Genomic DNA, 25,191 nt, shown 5'->3' on the forward strand with positions numbered 1-25,191 from the left:
CTCGCAAAAGTTTCTATGTATGCGTACATACATTCACAGGAGGCAAATCTACCAATGGCAGTTTTAATCTACTATCTCTGCATGAGCTGCTCTGCTTGGATGATACAGGGAAAATCTACTAGCTGCTACCAATAAGATATAAATAGGGACTTCCCTGGAGGTCCAGCAGTTATGATCCTTGGAGAGGGTGTGGGTTTGATCCCTGGTCAGGGAGCTAAGATCTCACATGCTGCACAGTATTACAAAAAAAAAAAAGCATTAAAAAAAAAAGGCCTACTAATATTTACAATATGTAGTAGGAAAGAAGCATCAAAAAATGACAAAAAGTAGCTGCGGTTTTGTACCTCAAGTAAACCTCAAATGCCTGGAAAGATAGAAGTCTCATCAAATTAGCACTTTGGTCATTATGACAATGTAAGGCTGAAGTCACCAGTGTAACTATAAGGGGAAAGGAGGGAAGATACAGTAAGGAAATCATCTTTAAGGACAGTGAAAGAATGATACTATTATAGAGGTGCACAAATTGTTTTTCGTCTCATTAACTTTCACACAAGGTAAGTGGGCAGGAACAAGCCCCGTTTTGTGCCCTTCTAAGTACATCTTAATAAACAAAACAGACAGAGGTACAGCCCTATCAGTAGCTCTTTCACAAACATGGAGAGTGAGGAATAAAAGGGTTATATATGGATAATCCGATGACTATTAGGAAGAGGAAGGATAACTCTAGGTCTGAAAAAAGGCCCCAAATGAACACTAACCCTTGGCAGTGTAGAAAATAACAGTATTCACTATTGCTTTCATTTAAATTGTCAGATTCAATAGGATATTTATAATCTTAAACTGTATCTTAGAATCTTAAAATAGCAGATCTATGGGGCTCACTGTAAATTATTTTACCATTAAGAAAAAAACAAGATCTACTGGTCTTGAAAACAAGAGCTATATTCATATTTCTAACTAACACACCAAAACATAACAGTTTCTTTCCCTCTTTTTTGTAATGAAGTTAAGGACAGAAGCTTAGCCTGAGCATCCAACTTGTTAGTATATTTAAGTGGTACTCTGAACAGCATGAGGAACAGAGAATGCTAAAGCACCATTTACACTAAGTCCTCCTGTGATTTAACACAAGTAGGAAAATAATTTGTTTTCTATTTCCACCTATATTATTCATTTACTGAAAGCTAAATGACATATAGCAGTTGATTTCACAGCCATGGAATTGAGAAAAGCCAGGAAGCGACACTGAAAAAATAAACTATAATTAGTACTGTACTAACCACCACCAAATGCGACAGGGTTAGCCAGCAGGATCATTTCACTAATTATCTGTAGTATTGGTTGATTTCAATATCAGAATGTACAGGAAACTAATTATATGACTGGATCATTTTTCTTAAGATTTGTACCTAACTGTAAAACTTTTCTAATATATGTAACTAGCTGATGTCAAGATTTTACAATAAAATTTTAAAAATCATTTTAAACACTTCATTTGACTCTAGTCTCTTTAGGACATTAAACTGTGGATCTACATTATAGGATCATCTAAAGCCAAAAGCATTACTTTTAAGGATTTCTTGGTGATAAGCAAATATTTGTACAGTGTTACACTGAGTTTTATTAGAATCTGTCCTTTAGTGACTAGAATTATATCAAATTTCCAATGTTCAATTTTTCAGTGGACAAGGTGAAAATCTGTGCTGACTTTGTTAATAAATGTCAAAAGTCTTATTACAAGTTAATCAAAGTATTTAAGAATAACTGTCCGAAAGTTAAGTCAAAATAGTTTTCTTTTGTAGGAAAAAGAATTCTCTGCTGAATCATTTTAACTAAAACAAAACCATTTCATTCTTTAATTTAACATGGTCATTCACAGGAACCCTTTTCATTTTAGAAGTGAAAACTTAAGAGAATAGACAAGTTGGCCACAGATTTAGGGTAACTCAATAACTGGGCCAAGTAAACCACAATTCACAATTATCTAAGTACAAGTCCATGAACCCTCACAGATAATCTAGTTTTCAGAAAATAAATTACTATGTTTAATATTTTGGGTTTGTTTGCATACTCCAGAAAGTTGCATATCTGTATTATCTTTCATATTTTTATCTTGTCAAAACTAATTTCTCATAATTCTAGTCCATGAATGGATTAAGGTGACGTGATATTGGCAGAAATGGCTGATTAGTGTAAACAAATCAGTAGCCCCCTTAAACCATCCATCACCTTGCGCTTCTGTTGGGCATAGCTCGTGCTATACTGGCCAGCAGCTCTGCGTGCTTCCTCTTCATGCTCTTGAATTTGCTGTTGTAAGAGAATGAGCTCACCAAGCAGACCCTGCCATGAGTTTACAGCCAGGAGAAGAGGAAAATTGGGGAGGAGAACAATGTTAAACCAAAGGGTACAAAAAAGGAACAGATGTAAGTTAGAGAGGAATGGATAGCTTGTAACAAAAATGGAAACTCAGTTATGTACCTTTAGAGCCACTATATAACTGGGCTCTGTACCACATTTCCACTTTTCCCCTCAGTAAAATTATGTCTCAAATATAAAACACCATAGTCTAAAAAGTGAAAAGGAAAATGCAGTAAGTGACTGTTTGGTGAATAAAATGAGCCAGATATAATACCAACATACAGTAAAACCTAGACTAACTGGAATGCTCAAGGAAGGTGGCACTACAGTTAACTAAATGAGTACCAGGAACACTGAGAAAACAGATACTGTGACCTGTATTTTTGAACTGCCAATATGAACCAGTGTTATGTTCCCGACTTGATACATAGGGGGCAAAAAAAACCCAAACTGATTTTTCAAGCGTTGATATGCGGTCCTGAATCTAATTCTCAACTGTTAAAGTTTCTTAAGACTAAACGGAGAATATATAATAGCTTAATTACGTATTAAATCATTATTTTTAAGTAAGTATTTTTCCTTGATATCTAATGTCTTCAAGTAAAGATCCCTTAAGGAACTTCCCTGGTGGTCTAGTGGTTAAGACTCTGCCTGCTTCTATTGCAGGGGGCGTGGGTTCAATCCCTGGTCCAGGAACTAAGATTTCTGCAAGCCATGTGGCATGGCCAAAAAGTAAATAAATCAATAAATATCCCTGAAAACTTAGTTTTGAGCATCAAGTTAATCAAGGTTTTACATTAATTCAAAATTTTACATGCCTAAACACATAATCTTATTTGATTAAAATTTAAGAGTTTTTTTAATTAAAAAATGTTTGAGGTATTGTTTTAGTTTTATACAACAACAAATTAAGAAGTGTGACTGAATTTTCACTTTTTATGAGCTGTTCTAACATTAAGTAAAAACAGCCTCTGAGAATATAACCAAGGGTACATTAATTACTAAAGCACAAGTTCCATTAAAGAACATAATTAAAATATGGAGATAATACAGTTGCTGCAAAAACAAAAAAGAAAAAAAACTCAGTTTGGACCTATGTACAAAGTAATCACTATTTCTATGCTAAAATCTCATTCCATTTATAATAATGAAATGTTCATCTAATGCAGTGCATTCACTTGTGGAATGAAACTAAAATACATGTCATTTTCTATACAGTGTTTTTAATTGCTGGTCTATTAGATAATCAACCTCAAGAAATGTAGGAGAAGTAACAATTGGGAATTGACAATGCTATGAACCTTGTATTTTCTCAATTAGAAACCCTTAAAAGGTAAAGTTGCAATGAAGTCACCCTTTAATCTTCGTAAGAATAGTTTACCTGGGAGAACAATGGGCTCAATTTTTACCAAGTCATAAAAATTAAAAGTTAGGAAAATTAACACTCATTAAAATAATCTAAGTTAGGAGTTTCAAACAGCCTCAGAGCTTTATAAACAACTGCCAAAAATATTTTTTCTTTAATATAATCATAAAGCTTCTTAAAATGAAATACTAATTAATGTTACATTTACATTTTAATTAGCAGACTCACCCGGAAGCTTAATAAGTTAGTTTATATAATCCAAACATTTATATAAATAAAAAAGTTTAGCAGAAAAGAAATAAATACAAAAAGAAAAGCTGTATTATAGTACAGCACTTTAAGGGAAATATTAAACAATTAGGGGAATTTTTACCTTGATTCTTAGGTTTAATACATTAAGATGTACCAATATAATGAAACTGGTTGACTTACTATAAATCAAAGGATGAAACTAGTTGATATTTCTGCATGACAAGTAAGAGAACGTCAAAGTGGCAAGTAACATAACTGAAATTTCGACATTTGTTTCCAAATTCAATAGTACAAAATATACTTATAAAAAACTGCAGTTCTCTTTTAGATATATTTTTTTTTTGATATATTCTTTAAATAAACATTTTTATGGTCATTGATAAATCTAAAAGAAATGCAACGTCAACTCACTAGCCTCATCATTTGCATAACTTTTTATGTCCTTTTCTTTCATTTCATGTATCCCTGCCTTTCATCAGGCAGAAAGAAATTACCCAGCTCATTTTTATTCAGTCATTTATCATAATAGCTTCTACTCATCTAAGTGTTTAGATTTCTCAAAATAGTTGTCTTTTAAAGAAGGCATCCCATGTTGGCTTACACATTAATGTGCCTGTGCTTTAATGAACATAATCCCCATTATTATAGTTTATAAAATGCCAAAGCAGTATGAAAGTATTCCACACTTCTAAACTGTGCTGGTCTCTCACGCACAGGTTTCTTATTTATTGATAACTTAAACACCCCTCTCTAATCCATTGCTTACATGTATATACAAACTGTACGGTAAATACTCTAACAGCTATTTAATTATAAGAAAAACATCCTCCTCCTAGTGACACCTCACTTTCCTTCCAAGTCTGTTACTGAAGCACTGTTATGTGAAGGTAGTTGAAATTAACTGTTACCTCCTGGAAAAAGTAGGAAGAAAACAAGAATTAGACACAGAAAAAAACTACTTACACTATACTATACAACTATAAATGGTTACTTTTATTTTAGGCATCATATCTCACTTATCTAAGCACTGCTAGGCTAGCTTTTAAAGCCAAGGCCATGTTGAATAAGGAGGAAGAAAAATGTGTGTGCCTCCTGTGTAAGATACATCCTTATATGAACAAAACATTTAATAAATATTTTCCCAAGGTCAGACATTTTAATCTCAAGAAACAGCACATAATTTTTAAATGATATATATTAAAAATGCAGTAATTGTGGTCTATAAAAATAGTTATTGTAAACAACCACATGTGATACACTCTCAAAACATCTCTTGGTTACTATCAGTTTGACACTGCTGCTCTCATGGTCCCATATTGTATGTACAATGTTTTCGGGTTTTTAAAAAAGTATAGTGTCAGACCAAGAAAATCAACTCCAAAAACCAAGACACAAACTGAAAGTGCTAAAAGACCTCTAAATGTTGATGGTTATTTTTTAAAACCTTGAAATTGTGACTCATTTTTATGTGAATACATTTAAAATACTGCATTTTGGTAATTCCCTGGCTGTCCAGTAGTTAGGACTTGGAGCTGTCACTGCTAAGGCCTAGGTTTGATCCTTGATGGTCAGAGAGCTAAGATCCTGTAAGCCACAAGGCATGGCCAAAAAAAAAAAAATACTTATCTTTAACAGTATTCTAAATATTAATAGCAGAGCAGGGTCTATACCTTGTTTGTTTTTATACCTAGCACATAGAATAAGGTCTTGACACTTCAGGTGTGTTATGGCCAGCACATAGGTTAGGGCTTGGCACATGTTTGTTGCAAAAATACACAAAGTTTATAGCATAAAATCCAAATTGGGTTTCCTAAAAATTGCTTACTCTGTAAATAAGCTAAACATCAACCCTACAATCCATTTTTCCCACTTATCACAATTCCCAGAACACATTCAACAGGAAATAAGAAAAGAAGAAGAAATTAATCAAATAACATTAATATGCTGTTAACTTATGCAACAATTCAAAGTATAAGATAATAATATCATCATATAAATATTTATTGAGTTTTATTATGTGCCAGATCTTGTGCTGAAGGGCTTTACGAAATGCCCACACTAACCATTATCAGGTAGCATGCCCCCTATTACTGAAGAGGAAACCAAAAACTTGGAGAAACTAAGGAACTTATCCAAGGTCATACACCTCAGAAAACCGGAAGGGCAGGGTCTGAACACAGGCAGTGTGAACCCAACGCCTGCACCAGATAGCATCCTGTGAGCTCTACAGTCTCACTGGTTTCAGTGTCTTTGACCCTTCAGGTTCAATCCACACATAAATAAGGAAAATGGTAAAACTACAACACTTCAGAGGACACATGTAAATTACTCTTTAGAGAAGGAGCTGGCAAACTACAGTGGGCTTGCTGAGCCCATAGGGCTTGCAAACCTAAAATATTTCCAACCTGGACCTCTAAGAAAAAGCTTGCCAAATTCTGTTTTATTAGTTTGGGGTCCAGAAAACAACTCTGTCAAAGTAAAAACTTTTCCATTCCACTTAAAAAATATTTCTAGGCACTAATCTACTTTTCAAAGTTTGAATAATTCTGCTATTAGCTATAAAGATCTATTTTCCTATTTTTCTCCCTCCTGCTGCTGCTAAGTCGCTTCAGTCGTGCCCAACTCTGTGCGGGTCCGGCAGCCCACCAGGCTCCCCCGTCCCTGGGATTCTCCAGGCAAGAACACTGGAGTGGGTTGCCATTTCCTTCTCCAGAGCATGAAAGTGAAAAATGAAAGTGAAGTCGCTCAGTTGTGTCCGACTCTTGGCAACCCCAGGGACTGCAACCCACCAGGCTCCTCCGCCCATGGAATTTTCCAGGCAAGAGTACTGGAGTGAGGCGCCATTGCCTTCTCCTTTCTCCCTCCTAGTAATATATAATTCTTCTCAAGATATTCAGAGCCAATCACAATATGTTTAATATTGGATATCAGAAGAAAATAAGTCTTTCAACTTGAATTATTTAACTTGCCCCAATCAGAAATACCATGTCCTATTTCACTATTTGGACAATTTCTACAAATGATAATTTTAGAAGATGGACAAATCAGTCTATTACCAATAGTTTTTATCAAAATTACAATTTCTACCAAATCCCCTTTGTTCTAAATTATTACACCTAAAGACAGTGTTATGTACACAGTATATATTTAATGTAAAAAAAACATAAAAATGCAATATGCTTATTATTAAGGAATAAAATAAGTATCTAATCATGTACAGTTGCTAGCCGTTAGCTGCTCAGAAAACTTAAGCTTCCTGAATCTGTTGCTTCTTGATGGTGCTGGTTCTGAGAATTTCATTTTGCCAGTTTACATCATTTGTTGCATGAGGATTTCCAGAAATGTAAATCCCACTTAAGCAATACTGCTTTGTTACAATTCAGAAATCCAAGTACATGTGCTCCTTCACATTCTTACTCTCCTCAATAGTTGTTCAAATATTGAAGGCCAAGAGAAATTCACAGGTAATCAGAGCAAAAACACACATTACATAAAAATCTGGGCCCACTTTTGTTAGCATTAGCCAAATTTACTTACTTTAAATTAGCCTTTTACCGAGTTAAATCAATTGACAGATTTTTTTTTTAAGAGTTCAGCAATATCCTACATGCTTTGAGAACAGAGATTTTGCGACAGAAACAGCCCCTTAAATACTAAGAATGGAACCCAAAGTAAATAGTGTTTCATCTGTCTAACACCTTAAATGTTAAGAGTATAATTATTGGGACTAAAATGGTTACACAAGGCTTCATGAAGCTGGACTTTGAGGACGAGGGAAAATTAGGCACAGAAAAGGGAATAGAGAAGTGGGGGGGTACAAAGTAAGTAAAGCCACACACATAAGAATTACAGTGACATGTGGGAAGGAAGAACATTACTATTTAATGATTATTTTTAAAATGGTAACAACACTTTATGATTTGGACTTCAAATATTTTCTATAAATTATAAATGTACTTATAACCCTCAGAATAATATTCCCTACTTCTGTGAGATGTTTATGACCAATCAGAAACATGATAGAATAAAAGCACAGATAATGTCTCATTTAACAAATTTTCACTAGAATACAACAATGTTACTGAATCTAAAAAGAGGAGATACACTATGTGGTCCCGTTACTATGCATATTATGACTGAATACAGAAATCTGGGGATTTACAAACCAGGCGAGTCCGTTAACACTAAAGAAGGCTTGCCACTCCAATTCTGAATTTGCCTTCAGATATCCAGGTCTCAAAAACATTATTAAGTTCACACTAAGGGCTCTTTCCAATATTTTTCTATAGTGGACACAAGTTTAAAATATTCTGATTAAAAGCATTAACTAAAATGTAGTTTCAGTACTTTTCCATTTTTTATTTATCAAAAATACATAAAGAACTTTTGATTGACATAATTACTGCCCACAAACTGAATAGATATAAACCCAGGCAAAGTCAAAGAAATTTGATTGATGTTTAGTTAGCCTGTGCAGCATTATGTGGAAAAATATGCTTTTTGACTTTCTGAAGACCTCAATTACAATTTTTCAGAACACCTAAAGTCTAACAACTCCAGACTGGGAACCACAGGTAATCTATTTTGTTTTCATTCTGTTGACTCAAGTCAATCAACCTCTGTATTCCTGCAACTCCCTGTCACTTTCACTTAAGCTGACTTACAAAGGCTCCTAACTATCCTTCTACTCACCAGTATTTTTCCAGATGTGTTCTCTTATTAAAAAGAACAAGTTTTTCTTTTTAGTTCTATTCATAGAAATGTTTTTTATTACATTAAAAAAAATCCAATTCACATTTACATTTCTAAGATAAGTCTAGCTAGAAACTTTGGTATAAACCAATCGATCATTATGCTAAGTCATGACTTCGCTTTTAAATCTTGGGGCTCTCAGACACTAGACTAAACCAATCAAAAAGGCACCACCTGAACTCTGGCTACCATCCTGCTGCTACTAAGTCGCTTCAGTCCTGTCCGACTCTGTGCAACCCCATAGACGGCAGCCCAACAGGCTCCCCCGTCCCTGGGATTCTCCAGGCAAGAACACTGGAGTGGGTTGCCTGGCTTCCATCCTATCACCTCTGATTATTGCCCAAATTTTCAAATTTGATATTTTAGAGTAATTTCAAAGAGGTTTCTGCTAAGGTCTCCCTGTCCATGCTTACATTCAACCATCCATTTACAGACTAGTTTCTTACAATCCATGTATCTGCATCTTGTCTGAATAGTTCATTATTTTCAAACACCACAGGTACACAGTTAAGCCTTGAAAAAATGCTGCATATTAATAAAATTCAAAACCACCAGTTGATGCTGACAATACTTTCTCTATATAGTAAATATTTATACTACATTTAATACTATCTGATTTAACCTATGAAAATGGATTAACTAGAACTCGATGTAGTATTTATAACAAATAGTGGGAAATAACTGATGAGTTTTTAATGGAAAGATAATCACCATAAACTATGGAAAAGTTTAAAAGAAATAGTCTACAGCAGTATTTATCTTCAAGCAAAGTGAATTATAAAATAAAGCAATAAATTTGCTCTCATGTCTACTGTATAAAATAAAATCTGTAAATATAAATTTTCAGAGATTAGTTCTCTTGTTTCTTCTATACTGCGGAGCTCCTGACCATTTATCAATTACTACTACTCATTTATCACTTTAGCAGGATTATAAGGGAATTATCTGTCAGGTCCAAAACAGGCAGGATTCTCATGAACCAAAACAATCATAGGCCATGTCAGAAAAGAACAGAGATGCAGGCCTCACCTAACAGATCTAGGCAACAAGAAATCTTGTCACTTGAAAATCATACTACCACCTCTGTTAACAGAGGTTCCTTCTCCCCAGATACATTCGTTTCTCTCTGCACATTAAATCTACCTGCATCAAGGGTCAAGCCTTTGGCTCAAAAAAAAGTTGATCATCAAAGGCTAATTTCTATTCAGATTTTTCTTCCCAGTAGCATGCATAGTCAAGGGTGTCCCTGGTCAAAATAACACCAAGGGTAAAGGAAAAGGAAATGGAAAAGGATATAAAAAATGATCAAGTTAAAAAAACACACACACACATATATAAACACATCTTGAAAAATGTATTCTCCAAAAGATCAAAAGACAAAAAAAAAAAAAATCTTTTGAAATATAATTGACACGTGGAATATCATGTAAAAAGTTCAAAGCTGAAGGATAGGAAACTAGATGGAAATCTACACAAAGGAATTATTTTCTTCCTGCTTCCCCCAAAAGCCGTGAAATTATTTACCTCAATGCATTAAAACCACAATAACCTTCATTATTTAATTGTTAAATGTTTGCACTTAATTTTTAAATGTTCATAGAGTATTTTCCAGATATCTATTTATCTAGGTATTATTTTGAAAAAAGCTTTCAAGGAATCACTTATATTACAATTTTGAAAAGATAAAAAAAGTGAAGATTAAGACAGTATCAGGCTAACATGAATATAAATACATAACAATGCATGTTATTCTATATCAGCAAATCTCCTAAAACTTTATATGGATTTTAAAGCATGTATGGAAATTAGCATATCCTAAATAACTCCATACGTTAATTTTGTTGACTACCAATGTAATAGAAATCTATATCCCCCAGTAACAAACTTGTTATTTCCTTAAGATTTCCCTTAAGTATATATCATGAAACATTGGTATCTAGAAGATATTTCATGGAAAAAGGGGTTTTGTTGGTAAATATATTTAGAAAACTCTGCATATTTTGACGAATCTCTTATAGCTTCACAAGGCACATGCATATATCAAAGTCTGAGAAATCCCAGAGAAAAGAAGCCTGCTTGTTTTATTTATACGTTTCCCCCCACACATATTTAACAACAAAACCCTTTGTTGCAGAAACCCTGGAAACTAATATTTCTCAAATATATTTGAGGGAAACTGGATTATCCCATTATATTTCCAGAACTGTTGCATAAATGCCTTGCATTTTGTACCAAGAATAATAACAATACCTCCACTGAATAATTTTATGTTTGCTTCTCATATGTTACCATTTTAAAATCTTCCAGGGTAGGTAAAAACTTAAAAAAAAATCTTTCAAGACTATCTATGTGAAGAGTGCTCCTTTATACTTACCTTTCTATAACGCTTGTCACTTTCAGATCCGGGATCTGTCGCTCTAAAGGCCGTTTCTCCAGGTGAACCTTAAAGATAAATATTCAGTCTTATAAATTCTCCAGTGAAGCCAAAAGTCTAAATTAAATTCCATATTATATTTAGTCAGTTGAAAGGTAAGTGGATTTTTAGAGCAAAAATCATTTTAAGAAACAAAGTGGTAACCTAAGAAAAAAATTTTTCAAAACCATTATAGGACCTGTTTAACTGATTTTTAAAAATGTCACTGAAAAGTACAACTAAAAAATAAGAATCTTTGATAAGATTATTTTACATGAGAGTACTTACAGTTCGGCCATACACTACTGCCATAAGAGACCACATACAGTAAAAAAAAAAAAAAGTAAAAATGTCAACTGTGACCAGACAGATGAGACAAACTAAAATGACTTTGTTTCAATTATGAGAAACAACCAGATCTGGTTCAAGAAAATAGTTTGATTAAGCAAACTTTCTTTTTAACAGTTTTAACCTTATAATATAGATACATACTTAGGAATTTTAGTTTTATCACAAAATAATTATTATTTCCACCTAAATTTAGGATAATGAATTTGCCCAATATAATTCTGACATTTTAAAATTCAGCACAAGCAGCATTATAAATTTGGTCTGCAATTTTATTTGCAACTAGTTTATTAGAAGCATTTAAAAGACATGTTAAGATCAGCAAAAATATCTGTTTACACACCTAACAAGAGAAGTAGGTCAGAAGCTTCTATGACTTCACTAACCAATTTGTGACCTGTGAAAAATCAGCAAAAGGGGAAATAGAAATGTAAAATTTAACAGAAATGAGCAAACAAAGATGTCTGAGACCTCAGATTTATATTATGGTAGGGCAGAATTGGGCAAATACACCAGGATTGATCTTAGCAAATTCTACTCATAATGGTCCATTATAATTAAATGTTTTAAAATCGGCTCTAATCAATTATGAAAGCAAACACACAGGAAGTCTCATCTGCTTGTCAAGAACAAGTGACTTACTTTCCCCTCACTAACTAAAGCCAAGATGTTTAAGTTCTTGAAAACCTTCATTTTGCTGGGCCAAACAAAAATTAAAACCACGGGAACTTCCCTGGTGGTCCAGTGATAAGACTTTGTTTCCATTGCAGGGGGCGTGGGTTCAATCCCTGGTCAGGGAACTAAGATCCCACATGCTGTGCAATGTGGCCAAAAAATAAAAATAAATTAATTAAAAAAAAATTAAAACTATGGAGCAACAAAATTTTGTTTTATCTTTCTAATAAAAAAACCTGGCTTTTATTTGTACTAAACATTTTCATTTAAAAGATGGAAAATATGAATGTATCTTAAGTATCTTTCCTCTGTGTTTCCTGATATTTTAAATGAGATCGAACACAGGTCTTTCCTTACCTGTGGTGAAAAAGTCCTTTAGTAAGCTGAGGCTTTCAGCAATCTTGTCAAAGTCAGGTGCCAATTTTGCAAGGTCCTCTGAATTAGGAAGGGCTTTTCTAATTTTCTCTGAAGAAAAGAAAAGGATAGTCTCCAAATTAAAATGTGACTACTGAACCATTTGTACAATTTAAATAATCATATACAAACAAATAGTTTTCCATTTTTCTCTCTATTCCAACTATAACTGCTACATGTATCTGAAACAATGTGTTATTCTGATGATATTCTATAAGCCATGAAAAATTTTTAAAAAGACTCAAACATATGGCTTAGATATTTTTGATTCATAAGTTAAATGCCTTGAGACAGAAACAAGGTATAAATGTTAACACTGGATTGGAATCAGAAGTACTTTAAAAATCTTTTGTAGCACCTGGCCCAAATTCTAAAAAAGTAATGTCAGTTTAAACTCAAGAACAGAATTTCATTATTTCTCTTTCTCCTTTTATGTTACCATTTCGAAAAACCTGTGTATGAACCCAAGACAAGCCTTTATTTTTGCTAGCCTTATCTATAAAGTGACCAAGTATTTATTTTTGTTTACAAATACTCAACAATTCTGTCCAAGTTTGGTACAGCTTTACAGTGTCTTCTGATTCAAGAAGGGCTTTTCTAACTTTCTCTGGAGAAGATAAAACACAAAGTTTCTCAAAATAAAAATATGTATTAGGTCTTATTCTAAATGCAATAAAAGCATTAACTTGTTCCATCTTCGTGGAAATGCTACAAAACAGTTCTCATCAGCCCCATTTTACGGATAAGGAATGGAACACAGAGATGTAACAGGACCTGTGCACCCAGCAAAGTGAGGCAGTCAGGTTTAAGCCTAGGTAGTGTAGCTTCAGAACCGAGGCTCATAGCCATTACTGTGTGCTGAATTTATCAAGTTAAAAAGCTCTCCTCATATATGTTAGAAAAATAATTTGAAGGCGTGCTTTTCCTGTATATATCTTTATCAGTGCAACAATCTTTAATAAAGTGTTGTGAATAGTGCATGCAGAGATTAAATCCATCCCTGCATACACCTAAGCTAAAGTCTAAAAAAAGTCTACACAAAGTCTATAAAGAGAGACCTGAGGAAAATAATTTCATCAGACAATTTTTTTTTCCCCCTAAAGATCACCATGACTTACTGGCAATCACAACTATCAAATATACCTGTTTCTCATCTACTACTAGAAAAAGGGAACAACGGCAGACTAACAGGAGAAATTACTCTGGCCACTAGCAGGCTTTTAAGGAACTTGGTAATAAAAAGTAGAGGTAACCAAGGTACTCAAGGAGAGTTAGTTAGGTGAAGCTGTTCTGAGTAACATACAACACTGAAAATGATGTTCAAGAAGGCTGCTTAGCAGCGTAGAAAATGCTGACAGATGTGTTAGCTAACAAAAGACAAGATAGCAAAGTGTTTGTTCACTATGACTATACATTTTTTAAAAAGGAAAGTAAAACATTAACCACATCCACAAAATAGGTACAATTAAAAGAAACTACACTGGCAGCTGTATTAAAGTGATGAACCAGTGGATTATTTTTGTTTCTTACCAATTTTTCCTCTGCTAGTCTATCACTTTCATTATGAAAATAAAACTGCTGCAATCTTAAATTTAGAGTTAAGGAGCTATCTCAATACAACTATTTTTCTTTCCTAAAGAGACAACCAAGAAAAGTATTCTGATGTTGATACAAACCCAAATCGATATACTCATCAATCTCCCACACAATGTCAGGCACAATCCATTTATAATCACTAAGGTCAGGTATCATGTCTTTCCACTGATCAAAAGTCTAAAAGATAAGAAAGTATGCCAGTCAAATGATCTGAATGCCATATAAAATATAAAGAAAAACTAGCTAAATTTATTTTGTTAAAACTTGCTAAGCTGCTAAGAGTAATGTATTATGTTCACAATTTTGAGAAACAAAGTGGCCTTTGCTCTTCTAAAAATAAATTAACAGACAAGTGTATAAAGCATGTAAATGTTTCTTTGCTAAATACAAAAAATGGAAAAATTCAAAATACACTTTTATTTCAAATAGGTTTCATGATTTGACTTTAAACATGATTCGAAGAACAGAGGGAAAACAAACCAGGCATCAGGAGACCCTGCCTGGTCCCAGAGTTGCCACGAAGTGGTTGCAGGAGCATGCCACCTAACTTCCCTTCCTGGGCTACTAAATGGCAGAGCTGCAAATCAAACCAAGGTATTCTCACTCCCAGGTCAGTGCTCCTTCCATTAGGCCATTCTCACCTCTTATAATAACTAAGATTCTGAGAGCATTTTCCTATTAGCACCATTAAAACAGTTTAGCACACGACAGAGACACACGATAAATGTTTAAACATCTCATTATATTCTACTGCACTAAAGAAAAATGACATATGCTATGAAACTTTAAAATATTTGCTGGAATAGCTGGAAAAGCAGTAGCAAAGTGAAACTCACCTTTTTGGCTGTATAGCCACCCCCGACAGCAGATCCGAGTATGAGATACCGGAGTTTCAAGAGTCTTGCTGCTAATCTGGCTGGCCAAAAATTCCTGTGGGGCTGGTAGCCATATTTAACTGGAGAAAGTTTCAGTTTACGTAAAGGAAGGCTAGTTAGAGAGGAGAACTGCTGCAATGACATCCTCAATTGAGGTCTCTGAAGCTTTAAGGTAGGATGATGTGTATGATAAATACTTCGTGAAACCAGATGTAGTTTTTGTAGTGGTAAACTTCCTTTTGTTCCAGAGCTGTGTTTCACTAAGGACTGGCAGACCTCACTGAAAGAAAAGTAGGTGTGGGAGAAAGATCAGACAGGGAAACAATGTAAAGAAATGATATTAACAAAACAATATGCAAAAGGGAAAATACACAGGGCACACCTGACCAATTACACCCTGTCTCACGATAGCACACGGGCACTAACCATTTACTGTGACAGACGCTGCTGCAATGGGAGCTAACTCAGCTAATCTTGCTGATAATCCTATGATAAAAGTATAAGGATCATCCCCATTTTATCAACAAGGAAAAGGCAGACAGATATAAATAAGTTACTAAGGTCCCCACTGATGTAAGAAGTAATGGAGGGACTCCAACCTAGACAGAGGGTCTCCAGAGCCTGTCCCTTGATTTACTATATGTGGGTAATGATCATGGCCCAAAAAATCCAAACTAAAGGAAAAAAGAGACTTATTTTATTAGCTGTTGACATCTACTTGCTGTCAATAAATTTGAAAACAAAATATCTTTATTTAGTGACATATCCGACCTAGACTTTACCGCTGTGATCATTTTGAAATGGTACAGAAATACCAAATCACTATGCTGTGCAATAGGACCCAATGCAGCATTGTAGGTCAATTATACTTCAAAACCAAACATTCACACTTAGAAAAGAGATCAGATTTGTGGTTATTACAGGCATGGTGGTAGAAGGGGGAAATGGATGAAGGCAGTCAAAAGGCACAAATTTATAGTTCTAAGGCAGAAAGTGAAGAACTAAAGAGCCTCTTGATGAAAGTGAAAGAGAAGAGTGAAAAAATGTTGGCTTAAAGCTCAACATTCAGAAAATTAAGATCATGGCATCTGGTCCCATCACTTAATGGGAAATAGATGGGGAAACAGTGGCTGACTTTATTTTTCTGGGCTCCAAAATCACTGCAGATGGTGACTGCAGCCATGAAATTAAAAGACGCTTACTCCTTGGAAGGAAAGTTATGACCAACCTAGACAGCATATTAAAAAGCAGAGACATTACTTTGGCAACAAAGGTCCATCTAGTCAAGGCTATGGTTTTTCCAGTGGTCATGTATGGATGTGAGAGTTGGACTGTGAAGAAAGCTGAGTGCCAAAGAACTGATGCTTTTGAACTGTGGTGTTGGAGAAGACTCTTGAGAGTCCCTTGGACTGCAAGGAGATCCAACCAGTCATCCTAAAGGAGATCAGTCCTGGGTGTTCATTAGAAAGACGGATGCTAAAGCTGAAACTCCAATACTTTGGCCACCTGATGCGAAGAGCTAACTCACTTGAAAAGACCCTGATGCTGGGAGGGATTGAGGGCAGGAGGAGAAGGGGATGACGAAGGATGAGATGGTTGGATGGCATCATCGACTCGATGGACATGGGTTTGCCTGGAGTTGGTGATGGGTAGGGAGGCCTGGTGTACTGTGGTTCATGGGGTCGCAAAGAGTTGGACACGACTGAGTGACTGAACTGAACTGAAGATAAATACTAAGACTGTAGTGTACAACATGATAAATATAATCAGCACAGCTGATGTGCTATATATGAAAGTTGACAGTAAATCCTAAGAATTGTCATCACAAAAATGTTTTTTCTATTTTGAGTCTATATGAGACTATAGCTGTTCACTAAATTTATTTCATAATCACTTCATGATGTATTTAAGTTAAATCACTATGCTGCTCACCTTAAACTTATACAGTGACGTATGTCAATTATATCTCCATAAAACTGGAAAAAAAGATGTGTTAAAATAGCAAAAAATAATGTTGCCACGAACCCACCTGCATATACAGGAGACATGTGTTCAATCCCTGGTCTGGAAAGATCACACATGTTGGGGGACAACTAAGTCCAGCGCTACAACGACTGAGCCCATGTGCCCTAGGGCCCTGACTCTAGAGTAGACCCCACTCACTGCAGCTACAGGAAGTCCCGTGAGGCAACAAAGACCCAGCACAGACATAAATACAATGACTAAAATTTTCTTTAAACAGAAAGAAAATAAACGTGAATTATGGATGCACTTATACAAAAAGGGGCACATAAACTTTTACTTTTAATCACAAAAGTTTCAGTAGCTTACAACATCTATTCTTTGCCTTCTCATGTCTCACAATCCAGAGATGGTTCAGGGATGGAAATTAAGAAAAAATTAACACCTCAGGTACCAGGCTCCCCAGAAACAGACAGAGAACAAAAAACACCCCAAAGAGAAAAGGATCTAAATGCACATGTTGCTATCTGAGCTCTTCCCTCTTGTTCTTCCTGGTAGAGAATGAAAGTCTCCTACCAACAAACACACACTTGATTATCTTATTCAATACACAGTCATAGTGCTTACTACGGGCCAGGCCCCGCTCTAAAGAATTAAAATATTTCATTTAATTACATGGGACTAGAAATATCTTAAGAAAAAGGAATCGAGGAACACTGAAATTATGTTGTGAAGAAGGACAGTCACGGGAAAGGGGTATGTAACTGACAGGCATTATGGCAGATGTTTGCACAAACGCTACTGTTAACTCTCAGAAAAACCTGGTAAGGATCCTTATTTTTCCAATTTGCTTTTTTAAACTGCGTCTCACCTAAGGTAGAATGACTAGTGACAGTGGAAAAGAATTTGAATATATACTTTTATATTTAGGCTAAACTAAAAATCAAATGTGATGCAAAACAAGGCTCCCCGACCTTCACTCCAGAAACCATCTATTCTCATTTATCCATCTTCTTTTAACCTAAGCACTGTTTCCTAGCATGTAATTATTTTTTCAACAATTTTATACAAATACTTATTGCACCTAAATAAATGTTGGTCATTCGTCTTCTTACATGTCTTTGAGTATGTACTTAGATATACATGTCAAAGAATGTTTGTTTAAAGAGTAAGAACCTAAACTCCAGAACATGGGGCATCTGACCTTCCTCATCTCTACTTGGGCAGGCAGCTCAACAGTGCAGTCAACATAAGATATCTTAAACCATGACTATGGAGTCATTAGTAACTTTAGAAACAATTTAGCTGACAGAATCCAACTGAATCAATAATTATCAGTTGATATCTAGTTTCTAAACTCAATTTTTAAAGCATTCCCTAAATATCTTAATCAATTCAACAAAGTGTGCTATTTTCTGAAAAGTCTTTCCTGTTCTTATTTAAAGAAAACTAAATATATTTCCCCAGTAAATACTGAGAAGTAGAAATAAAAAGGTTGTAAATAACTTAGTTTAGTACCAAAGGCTGTGGATATACTCAGAAATTAAAATTCCATGAGGTCAGAAGTAACTTATCCAAGTATTCTATTTGACTAAAACTACAACTATTGTATGTTTTTCAGTTTTAAATTTAGACTCAAGGTTAATCTATATAAAGCAAATGGATTCCATCGCTTACAAACACTATAAATTACACCACTTAAAACACTCCTAAAAAAATCTTCAGGACAGGTGTTTAGAGACTGAGTTAACTCAGAAAATCAGGTTTTTCCAACTTTGCTTGATACATGTTACTTCTCATCAAATGCCTGTCAACAGTGAGTTAAAAATCTGAAGGTATTTAAGAACATTAGAACACAACTACGTGTAAAAATTAGAGCCAAACTTAATTTCATTAAAATGCACATAGTAACCCACAGAAATGTAAATACTTCTATCATTTTCGGTTTAGGATTAAGTCAGACCAGGTCAACAATAACACGGTGATTAGAAAAGTGGCGCTACATTCACCACCTCACATCCAAAAAGCAACTCTCCCTCCATGAACACTGAAAAGAAAGCTGTTATTAAGAAAATATCTCTAATCACCATCTCTGATACTGTATGTGTCACTGCTCCAAATCTGACTCCATTCATGTTCTTCAGCGGACTAAGGAAAGAGACAGAGTCCTCTTTATCCGAACAGAACAGCTCAGGTACCTGCAAAGGCAATGTAAACCTAGCGTGGAGGTAGAAGAAAAAGACGCGGAAAAGGTGACACATGGATAGCAAGCACCATAGAGCCCAGAGAGAGAGGGGACAGAAACCAGGGGCGACCAGAAACAGAGATAACAGCGAGGACAGACGGGTGAAGGGGCAGGCACAAAAGGACAACAGAAACAGGCCAAGACTGAAATGGGCCCAGAATTTTCCGAGAGGAATAGGGACAGGGGCCAGTACTGGGGCAAGCATCTCAGGTAAACCCAGTCAGGGCTCCTGCGACTCTGGGACCTCTAAAATATCCAGGAACCATCTAACTGCCCTCCGCCTGGCCTGAGAGTTATCTGCACACTATGGAGGTAGTGATGGGGCAGCCCCGTTTTCTGGACGCCCCAGAAATAACGGAGCCAGGTCGGAGCCCGGACTTACCAGGCCACGGCAGCCTGGCGTACTCGCCACATTCCGCCGGCAAGGAGGTCACACAGGCGCCGAGGCGGCCAGCGGGGAGCCCGGGTGTCAGCCCCAGTCCAGCTCCTGCTCCGGGAATGACCCAGGAAGAGGCCCGCAGCAACAAGGGCACAGAGCAGCCTCTGCGGCCCTCCCAATGGCGAATGGACTTCCGTAAGAGCCTGCTCAGCACCCGTACTTGGTCCGTCGGCCAAACCTCCACCCCGCTCTTCCAGGAGGGCAGCAAAAACGGTCCGGCGGAGGACTCGCTCATGCACTCAAAGCCTCTGTAGGAACCACTTTATTTCCCCCTCCCCTCTCCCCTCTCCGCCCTCTGTTTCCGGGGTGGAACTGGGAGCTTGTGCCTCCGGGGTGGAACTGGGAACTTGTGCCTCTCAAGTTAAATAAATGAGGAGCGGACGGGTGAAGGTGTAGGGTAGGGAATGAAAGGCGTGAAATACAGGTGATAAATTCTCACTGGGTGGCTACCAATTTAAGAAAATTTAATATTGCTTGAGCATAGAGGAGGCTAGGGAATACGGGATGAGTTAATACAGGGATAGAGCAATAGAATAATGAAAACCCACTGCTGCCTCTTTGCCCTGCTCCTTTGTATGACGTCTTTGTTTAGGAAGAACTTTCATAAGTTTAGAGCAATCTCGGGAGGCTGAGAGGAGTATTGGACAGGTTAAATGCTTTAGAATCTGAAGGAGATCCAAGAGAAGCTCATGAATTAGGCGAGCTGAAGGCTTGATACATGCATGTGCAGTTTATAAAGGCATCAAAAATAATTTTATTCATTCACTCCTTAACTGGCAGTCATCTGGCTTTTAATCTCACTAATTTGTTGATATTGCTGTTGTCAAAAGTCACCAACAATTCCATATTGCCAGTGATTACTGGACTGCTCCACGTTCAGCTCAGAATAATGGATACTCAGCACTCTCCTGGGTTTCAGGACCTACATTAACTTTTTTCTCCAGGACCTGCTACTCCTCAGTCTCCTTTGTTGTTTCCTCCTCCCAGCATTTCAATGAAGGTTTCCAGATCTCAAGAAATCCTGGACCCCATCTCTATCTTCATTATCTCTGCCAGTAGTCTAAGGCAGTTCTGTAACTTTAAATATCTTTTTTCCCCTTACAGCTCTTACCATTCTATGTTTTATGTGGAAACAGGCCCATACGAGGGACATGGCCTGTAAAAGGTAGTGAAGTCAATTAGTGGTATAGCCAGAACCAAAATCAAAGGGCTGGGTTTAAAACTAAGAGCACCCTTAGTTTTAAGGACTCTGCCCCAACACATGCTATACACAAAGAACATTCCTTTGCCCTTAATTATCAGAACCCACAATGGCTAACTATTTTGGGGGGCTCCAAAATCACAGCAGATGGTGATTTCAGCCATGAAATTAAAAGACGCTTACTCCTTGGAAGGAAAGTTATGACCAACCTAGACAGAATATTAAAAAGCAGAGACATTACTTTGCCAACAAAGGTCCATCTAGTCAAGGTTATGGTTTTTCCAGTGGTCATGTATGGAAGTGAGAGTTGGACTATAAAGAAAGCTGAGCACAGAAGAATCGATTCTTTTGAACTGTGGTGTTGGAGAAGACTCTTAAAGAGTTGCTTGGACTGCAAGGAGATCCAACCAGTCCATCTTAAAGAGATCAGTCCTGGGTGTTCATTGGAAGGACTGATGTTGAAGCTGAAACTCCAATACTTTGGCCACCTGATGCAAAGAGCTGACTCATTTGAAAAGACCCTGATGCTGGGAAAGATTAAGGGCAGGAGGAGAGGGCGATGACAGAGGATGAGATGGTTGGATGGCATCACCGACTCAGTGGACATAAGTTTGGGTAAACTCCAGGAGTTGGAGATGGATAGGGAGGCCTGGCATGCTGTGGTTCATGGGGTCGCAAAGAGTTGGACACGACTTCGAGACTGAACTGAACTGAACTGAAGTCAATATCCATTCCTTCAAAGTGACACCAAGTATAGACCCAGTTTTTGGTAGTAAACTTCCCACATGAAGGACTCTGGGAATTTTCTTTATTATATTTAGTGTGGTGACTGTGTTAAAAGGGCAAATAGGAACTTGCTGTATTGATCTGTACAAACTATTTTTGCAGAACTCTGGAGTTATGCAAAAATTCCTGTTACTGTTAAGTCCCAGTTGTTTTAATGGGAAAAAAATGGAAACCAAATAATGGCAACTCCTTTCCTGTATGGGTTTTCTTTACATCTTACAAAACTCTTGTTTTGTTTTTTTACTTCTAGGCATTTAGCCTGCTGAATCTGTTCCCCCAACAATTAGGTTCTCCTCTTGGTGGATGTTGAGCCAAAAGACACAACCAAGACAAAGCTGGGGAAAAGGGAGAATTTATTACTTGCAGCATGTGATGAGACACCTGGGAATCTTTTCCAAAGCAGTGCATCCTTTCTTAAAAAGCTGGGGAAGTTTTTAAGCTAAGGGTACATGCATATTCATAAAGGGGCTTGGCCAGTTAACAGAATCTAAGCTTTAGTTGATTGGAGTCACTTGGGTCAGAAAAGGTCAACATCATCATCCCTTAGGTTCCAGTTGATCTGATGGTTGAGGCTTCAGGCTAACCTTTACCAGTGAACTAGAACTGGAAGTCTTTACACCTAATGCATTGTTGCTTCTCTTGCCTGATAACAGTTTTGTTTCTGCATTCTTTTGCTTTGTTCCCTTTTGTTGTTATTGCTGTCTAGTCTCTAAGTCATATCCGACTCTTCAAGAGCCCGTGGACTGCAGCACGCCAGACCTCCCTGTCCTTCATTATCTCCCGGAGATTGTTCAGGTTTATGTCCATTGAATCAGTGATGCTATCTAACCATTTGCCTTCAGTCTTTCCCAGCATCAGGGTCTTTTCCAATGAGTTGACTTTTCACATCAGGTGGCCAAAGTATTGGAGCTTCAGCTTCAGCATCAGCCCTTCCAATGAATATTCTTGTTTGATTTCTTTTAGGATTGACTGGTTTGATCTGCTAGCAATCCAAGGGATTCTAAAGAGTCTTCTCCAGCATCACAATTTGAAAGCATCATTTCTTTGGCACTCAGCCTTCTTTATGGTCCAGTTCTCTGTTCCCTTAAGATCATTAATTCCTGAGACCTGAGGACAAGCGTTGTGGCCAGGCTTAGATCACAAAACAGCTTAGGCCAGAAATGACTTCTCATGCCAAGAAAGCCACACCTGATTTTCTGTTTCCAGACCCTCTACCTTATCTGCTTACAAACTGTGCAAAGATGTATGCATGATGTTTCTTTCTGCACTGTATGAAATAGCAGAAGATTAGAATCAGCATCATTAAAAAATAAACCCTTTAAATTTTTAATGACTCAGTTTATCTTTTAATCCCAGAGATCTTCAGAAAGGGAGATGTTAATGGAAACTGAAATGTTTGCATTTATTTTTTAAAAGTTTTATATTAAAATTTTTATGATAGTTTAAGTTCTTCTTGCTGCTGCTGCTGCAGGAAGTCGCTTCAGTCATGTCTGACTCTGTGCGACCCCAGAGACGGCAGGCCACCAGGCTCCCCCGTTCCTAGGGTTCTTCCTGGGAGATGCCCAAATTCCCTGGCACTGCACTCTTCCTCTGCAGTTTCCTGGAGAGAGAAACTAGCTAAGTCATGCATAACTGCACCATTATGGTTATCAAACTATCCCCACCCTTCAGAAAAGGATGTCATAATCTTCATCAACAAACATTTATAAAATATTTTCTACAAATCTTCACTTGGGGATTTAAAGAAAAATGATATATGTTTTTGAAAAAGAGTAAAACCCAACCCTGTTCTCAAGTGTCTACGGTCAGGCTATGGAGACCCATACCTAAAAAGGTAAACAATATAAAGAGTGTTTACAAAGATTGAGTTAAGTGGACACTGAGGACCGAGTAAGGAATGGAAGTTCTGCTACAGGCAGAACTATGGCATAAGCAAGTGGGCTAAAGAAAGATAATTCTGGAGAAAACAGAAAAGGATAAATTTGTAAAGAGAGACTGAATTTTGGGAAGGCTAGATAAGAAGCTATGAAGAAATGTAAGTGTGAGAGGTCCCAGTACAACAGTGGGGATAGAGGTGAAAGATTATCTAAAAGAATATTTCTGAGTATTTAAAGCAATGGAAAGCTGAATGCATAAATTCAGGACAGGAGTCAAAGATGATTGGTATTTCAATCTGTAGTAAATGAACAGTGCTAGTGATAGTCACAGATACTGGGAAGCTAATTTGGAATAGAGACGATCATGCTGCTTTTGGATTGACGATTAATGCTGAGGCATTAATGAGTTATCTAAGTGGAAAAATCTATGAAGCTCTTAGAAATCAAATCCTGGAACTCCAGAGGGAGGTAAAGCTTGCAATACAGATTTGAGAATTGTCTTTATAAACATGAAACTGAATCACATTAACCTTTGTAAAACCGTGCAAGAACTTGAAATTGTTTATAAATTATTAAATCCACATTATTTTATAACATTTCTATTTTAGGGCTAAAAGTATTACCTTCAGTGAAATAATGCAAGAAAAAGAAATACAAGGCATAACATTTTCAATTGATTGCTTACATTGAAAACCTTAAGAAAAAAAAAAAGCCAGTAGAAATATTCAATGAGTTGAGTCCCCAAAAGTATATATAAAAAATAATTGTGTTTTTATATACTTGCAAAGACACCTGTGTACATATCAGGTCCGAATTCTTGGAATTTGTAAATGTTACCTTAATTGGGGAAAGGGTCTTTGCAGATGTTATAGTAAGGATCTTGATCTGAGGAGAGTATTTTAGATTATTCAGGTGGGCCCTAAATGCCGTTACATGTATCCTGACAAGAGTAAGACCTCACACGTACAGACAGAGGAGGAGGCAGTGTGAAGATGAACCAGAGAGTGGAGGATCTAATCGACTAGAAAGAGACCATGCTGGAACCATGATCTTGGACTTTCTAGCCTGCAGAACTGTGAAAAATGTTCTTTTTAAGCTACCCAGTGTATGGCATTTTATTATAGCAGCCCTAATTGACTAAGGCACAACCCAATTAAAAATGGGCAAAAATTCAAACAAACACTACATAAAAGGATATATATATGTGTGTGTGTGTGTGTGTGTGTATATGTGTGTATATATGTATATATACACACACACCATGGCGGTTTAGCTGCTAAGTCATATCTGACTCTTGCAACCCCATGGACTGTAGCCTGCCAGGCTCCTCTGTCCATGGGATTCTCTAGGCAAGAGTATTGGAGTGGGTTGCCATTTCTTTCTTCAATTATTACCCATATTTGATGTGAAATCAATGGCCATGGGTGTGGCCTTAGTGAATTTGCTTAAAGAGAGTGCCAACCCGCAGCCCTGAAAGTATTTGAACCAAAGGATCAAACTGTATCTTATTCAAAGTATAAGATAAAGGAAGAAGTCATTAATCCAAAAATTACAGCACACACCATAGAACACATAAACGAAGTGCTCAATGTTACTAGTCATCAGGCTCAGTCACTTCATTCGTGTCCAACT

The 25,191-nt window shown here is 36.6% G+C and overlaps 2 protein-coding genes across 5 annotated transcripts in view; one reads left to right on the forward strand and one right to left on the reverse strand.

Annotated features, from left to right (window-relative positions):
- The window catches only part of OPA1 (OPA1, mitochondrial dynamin like GTPase), an 86,605-nt gene extending 66,754 nt beyond the window's left edge, over positions 1-19,851 (reverse strand). The window contains exons 1-7 of one of the 4 annotated variants that reach the window (XM_027538201.1): positions 19,639-19,810; positions 15,011-15,329; positions 14,255-14,351; positions 12,522-12,629; positions 11,833-11,886; positions 11,103-11,170; positions 2,230-2,340 (exon numbers count right to left, since the gene is read on the reverse strand). In XM_027538201.1, the coding sequence (XP_027394002.1) occupies positions 2,230-2,340; positions 11,103-11,170; positions 11,833-11,886; positions 12,522-12,629; positions 14,255-14,351; positions 15,011-15,329; positions 19,639-19,670 (789 nt within the window). In that variant the 5' untranslated portion in view covers positions 19,671-19,810. Of the gene's footprint in view, positions 1-2,229; positions 2,341-11,102; positions 11,171-11,832; positions 11,887-12,521; positions 12,630-14,254; positions 14,352-15,010; positions 15,330-19,638 lie in introns of all 4 variants that reach the window. The other 3 variants (XM_027538219.1, XM_027538211.1, XM_027538226.1) reach the window with 3 other exon arrangements.
- LOC113890293 lies at positions 19,194-23,012 on the forward strand. The gene is made up of 2 exons (XM_027538234.1): positions 19,194-19,945; positions 22,646-23,012. The coding sequence occupies exons 1-2, from the start codon at positions 19,563-19,565 to the stop codon at positions 22,791-22,793; spliced, it is 531 nt and encodes a 176-aa protein (XP_027394035.1). The 5' UTR covers positions 19,194-19,562; the 3' UTR covers positions 22,794-23,012.
- The last annotated feature ends 2,179 nt before the right edge of the window (positions 23,013-25,191 follow it).

Source organism: Bos indicus x Bos taurus, chromosome 1 (assembly GCF_003369695.1).
Source record: "Bos indicus x Bos taurus breed Angus x Brahman F1 hybrid chromosome 1, Bos_hybrid_MaternalHap_v2.0, whole genome shotgun sequence".
Lineage (NCBI taxonomy): Eukaryota > Metazoa > Chordata > Mammalia > Artiodactyla > Bovidae > Bos > Bos indicus x Bos taurus.

What these genes read in the sequence shown, in the direction of transcription:
- LOC113890293 (XM_027538234.1), top strand. Translation starts at nt 19,563, where the DNA reads ATGGAGGTAGTGATGGGGCAGCCCCGTTTTCTGGACGCCCCAGAAATA. An exon ending in CTCATGCACTCAAAGCCTCT is followed by an intron (nt 19,946 to 22,645) that starts GTAGGAACCACT and finishes GATTTCTTTTAG; the next exon opens with GATTGACTGGTTTGATCTGC.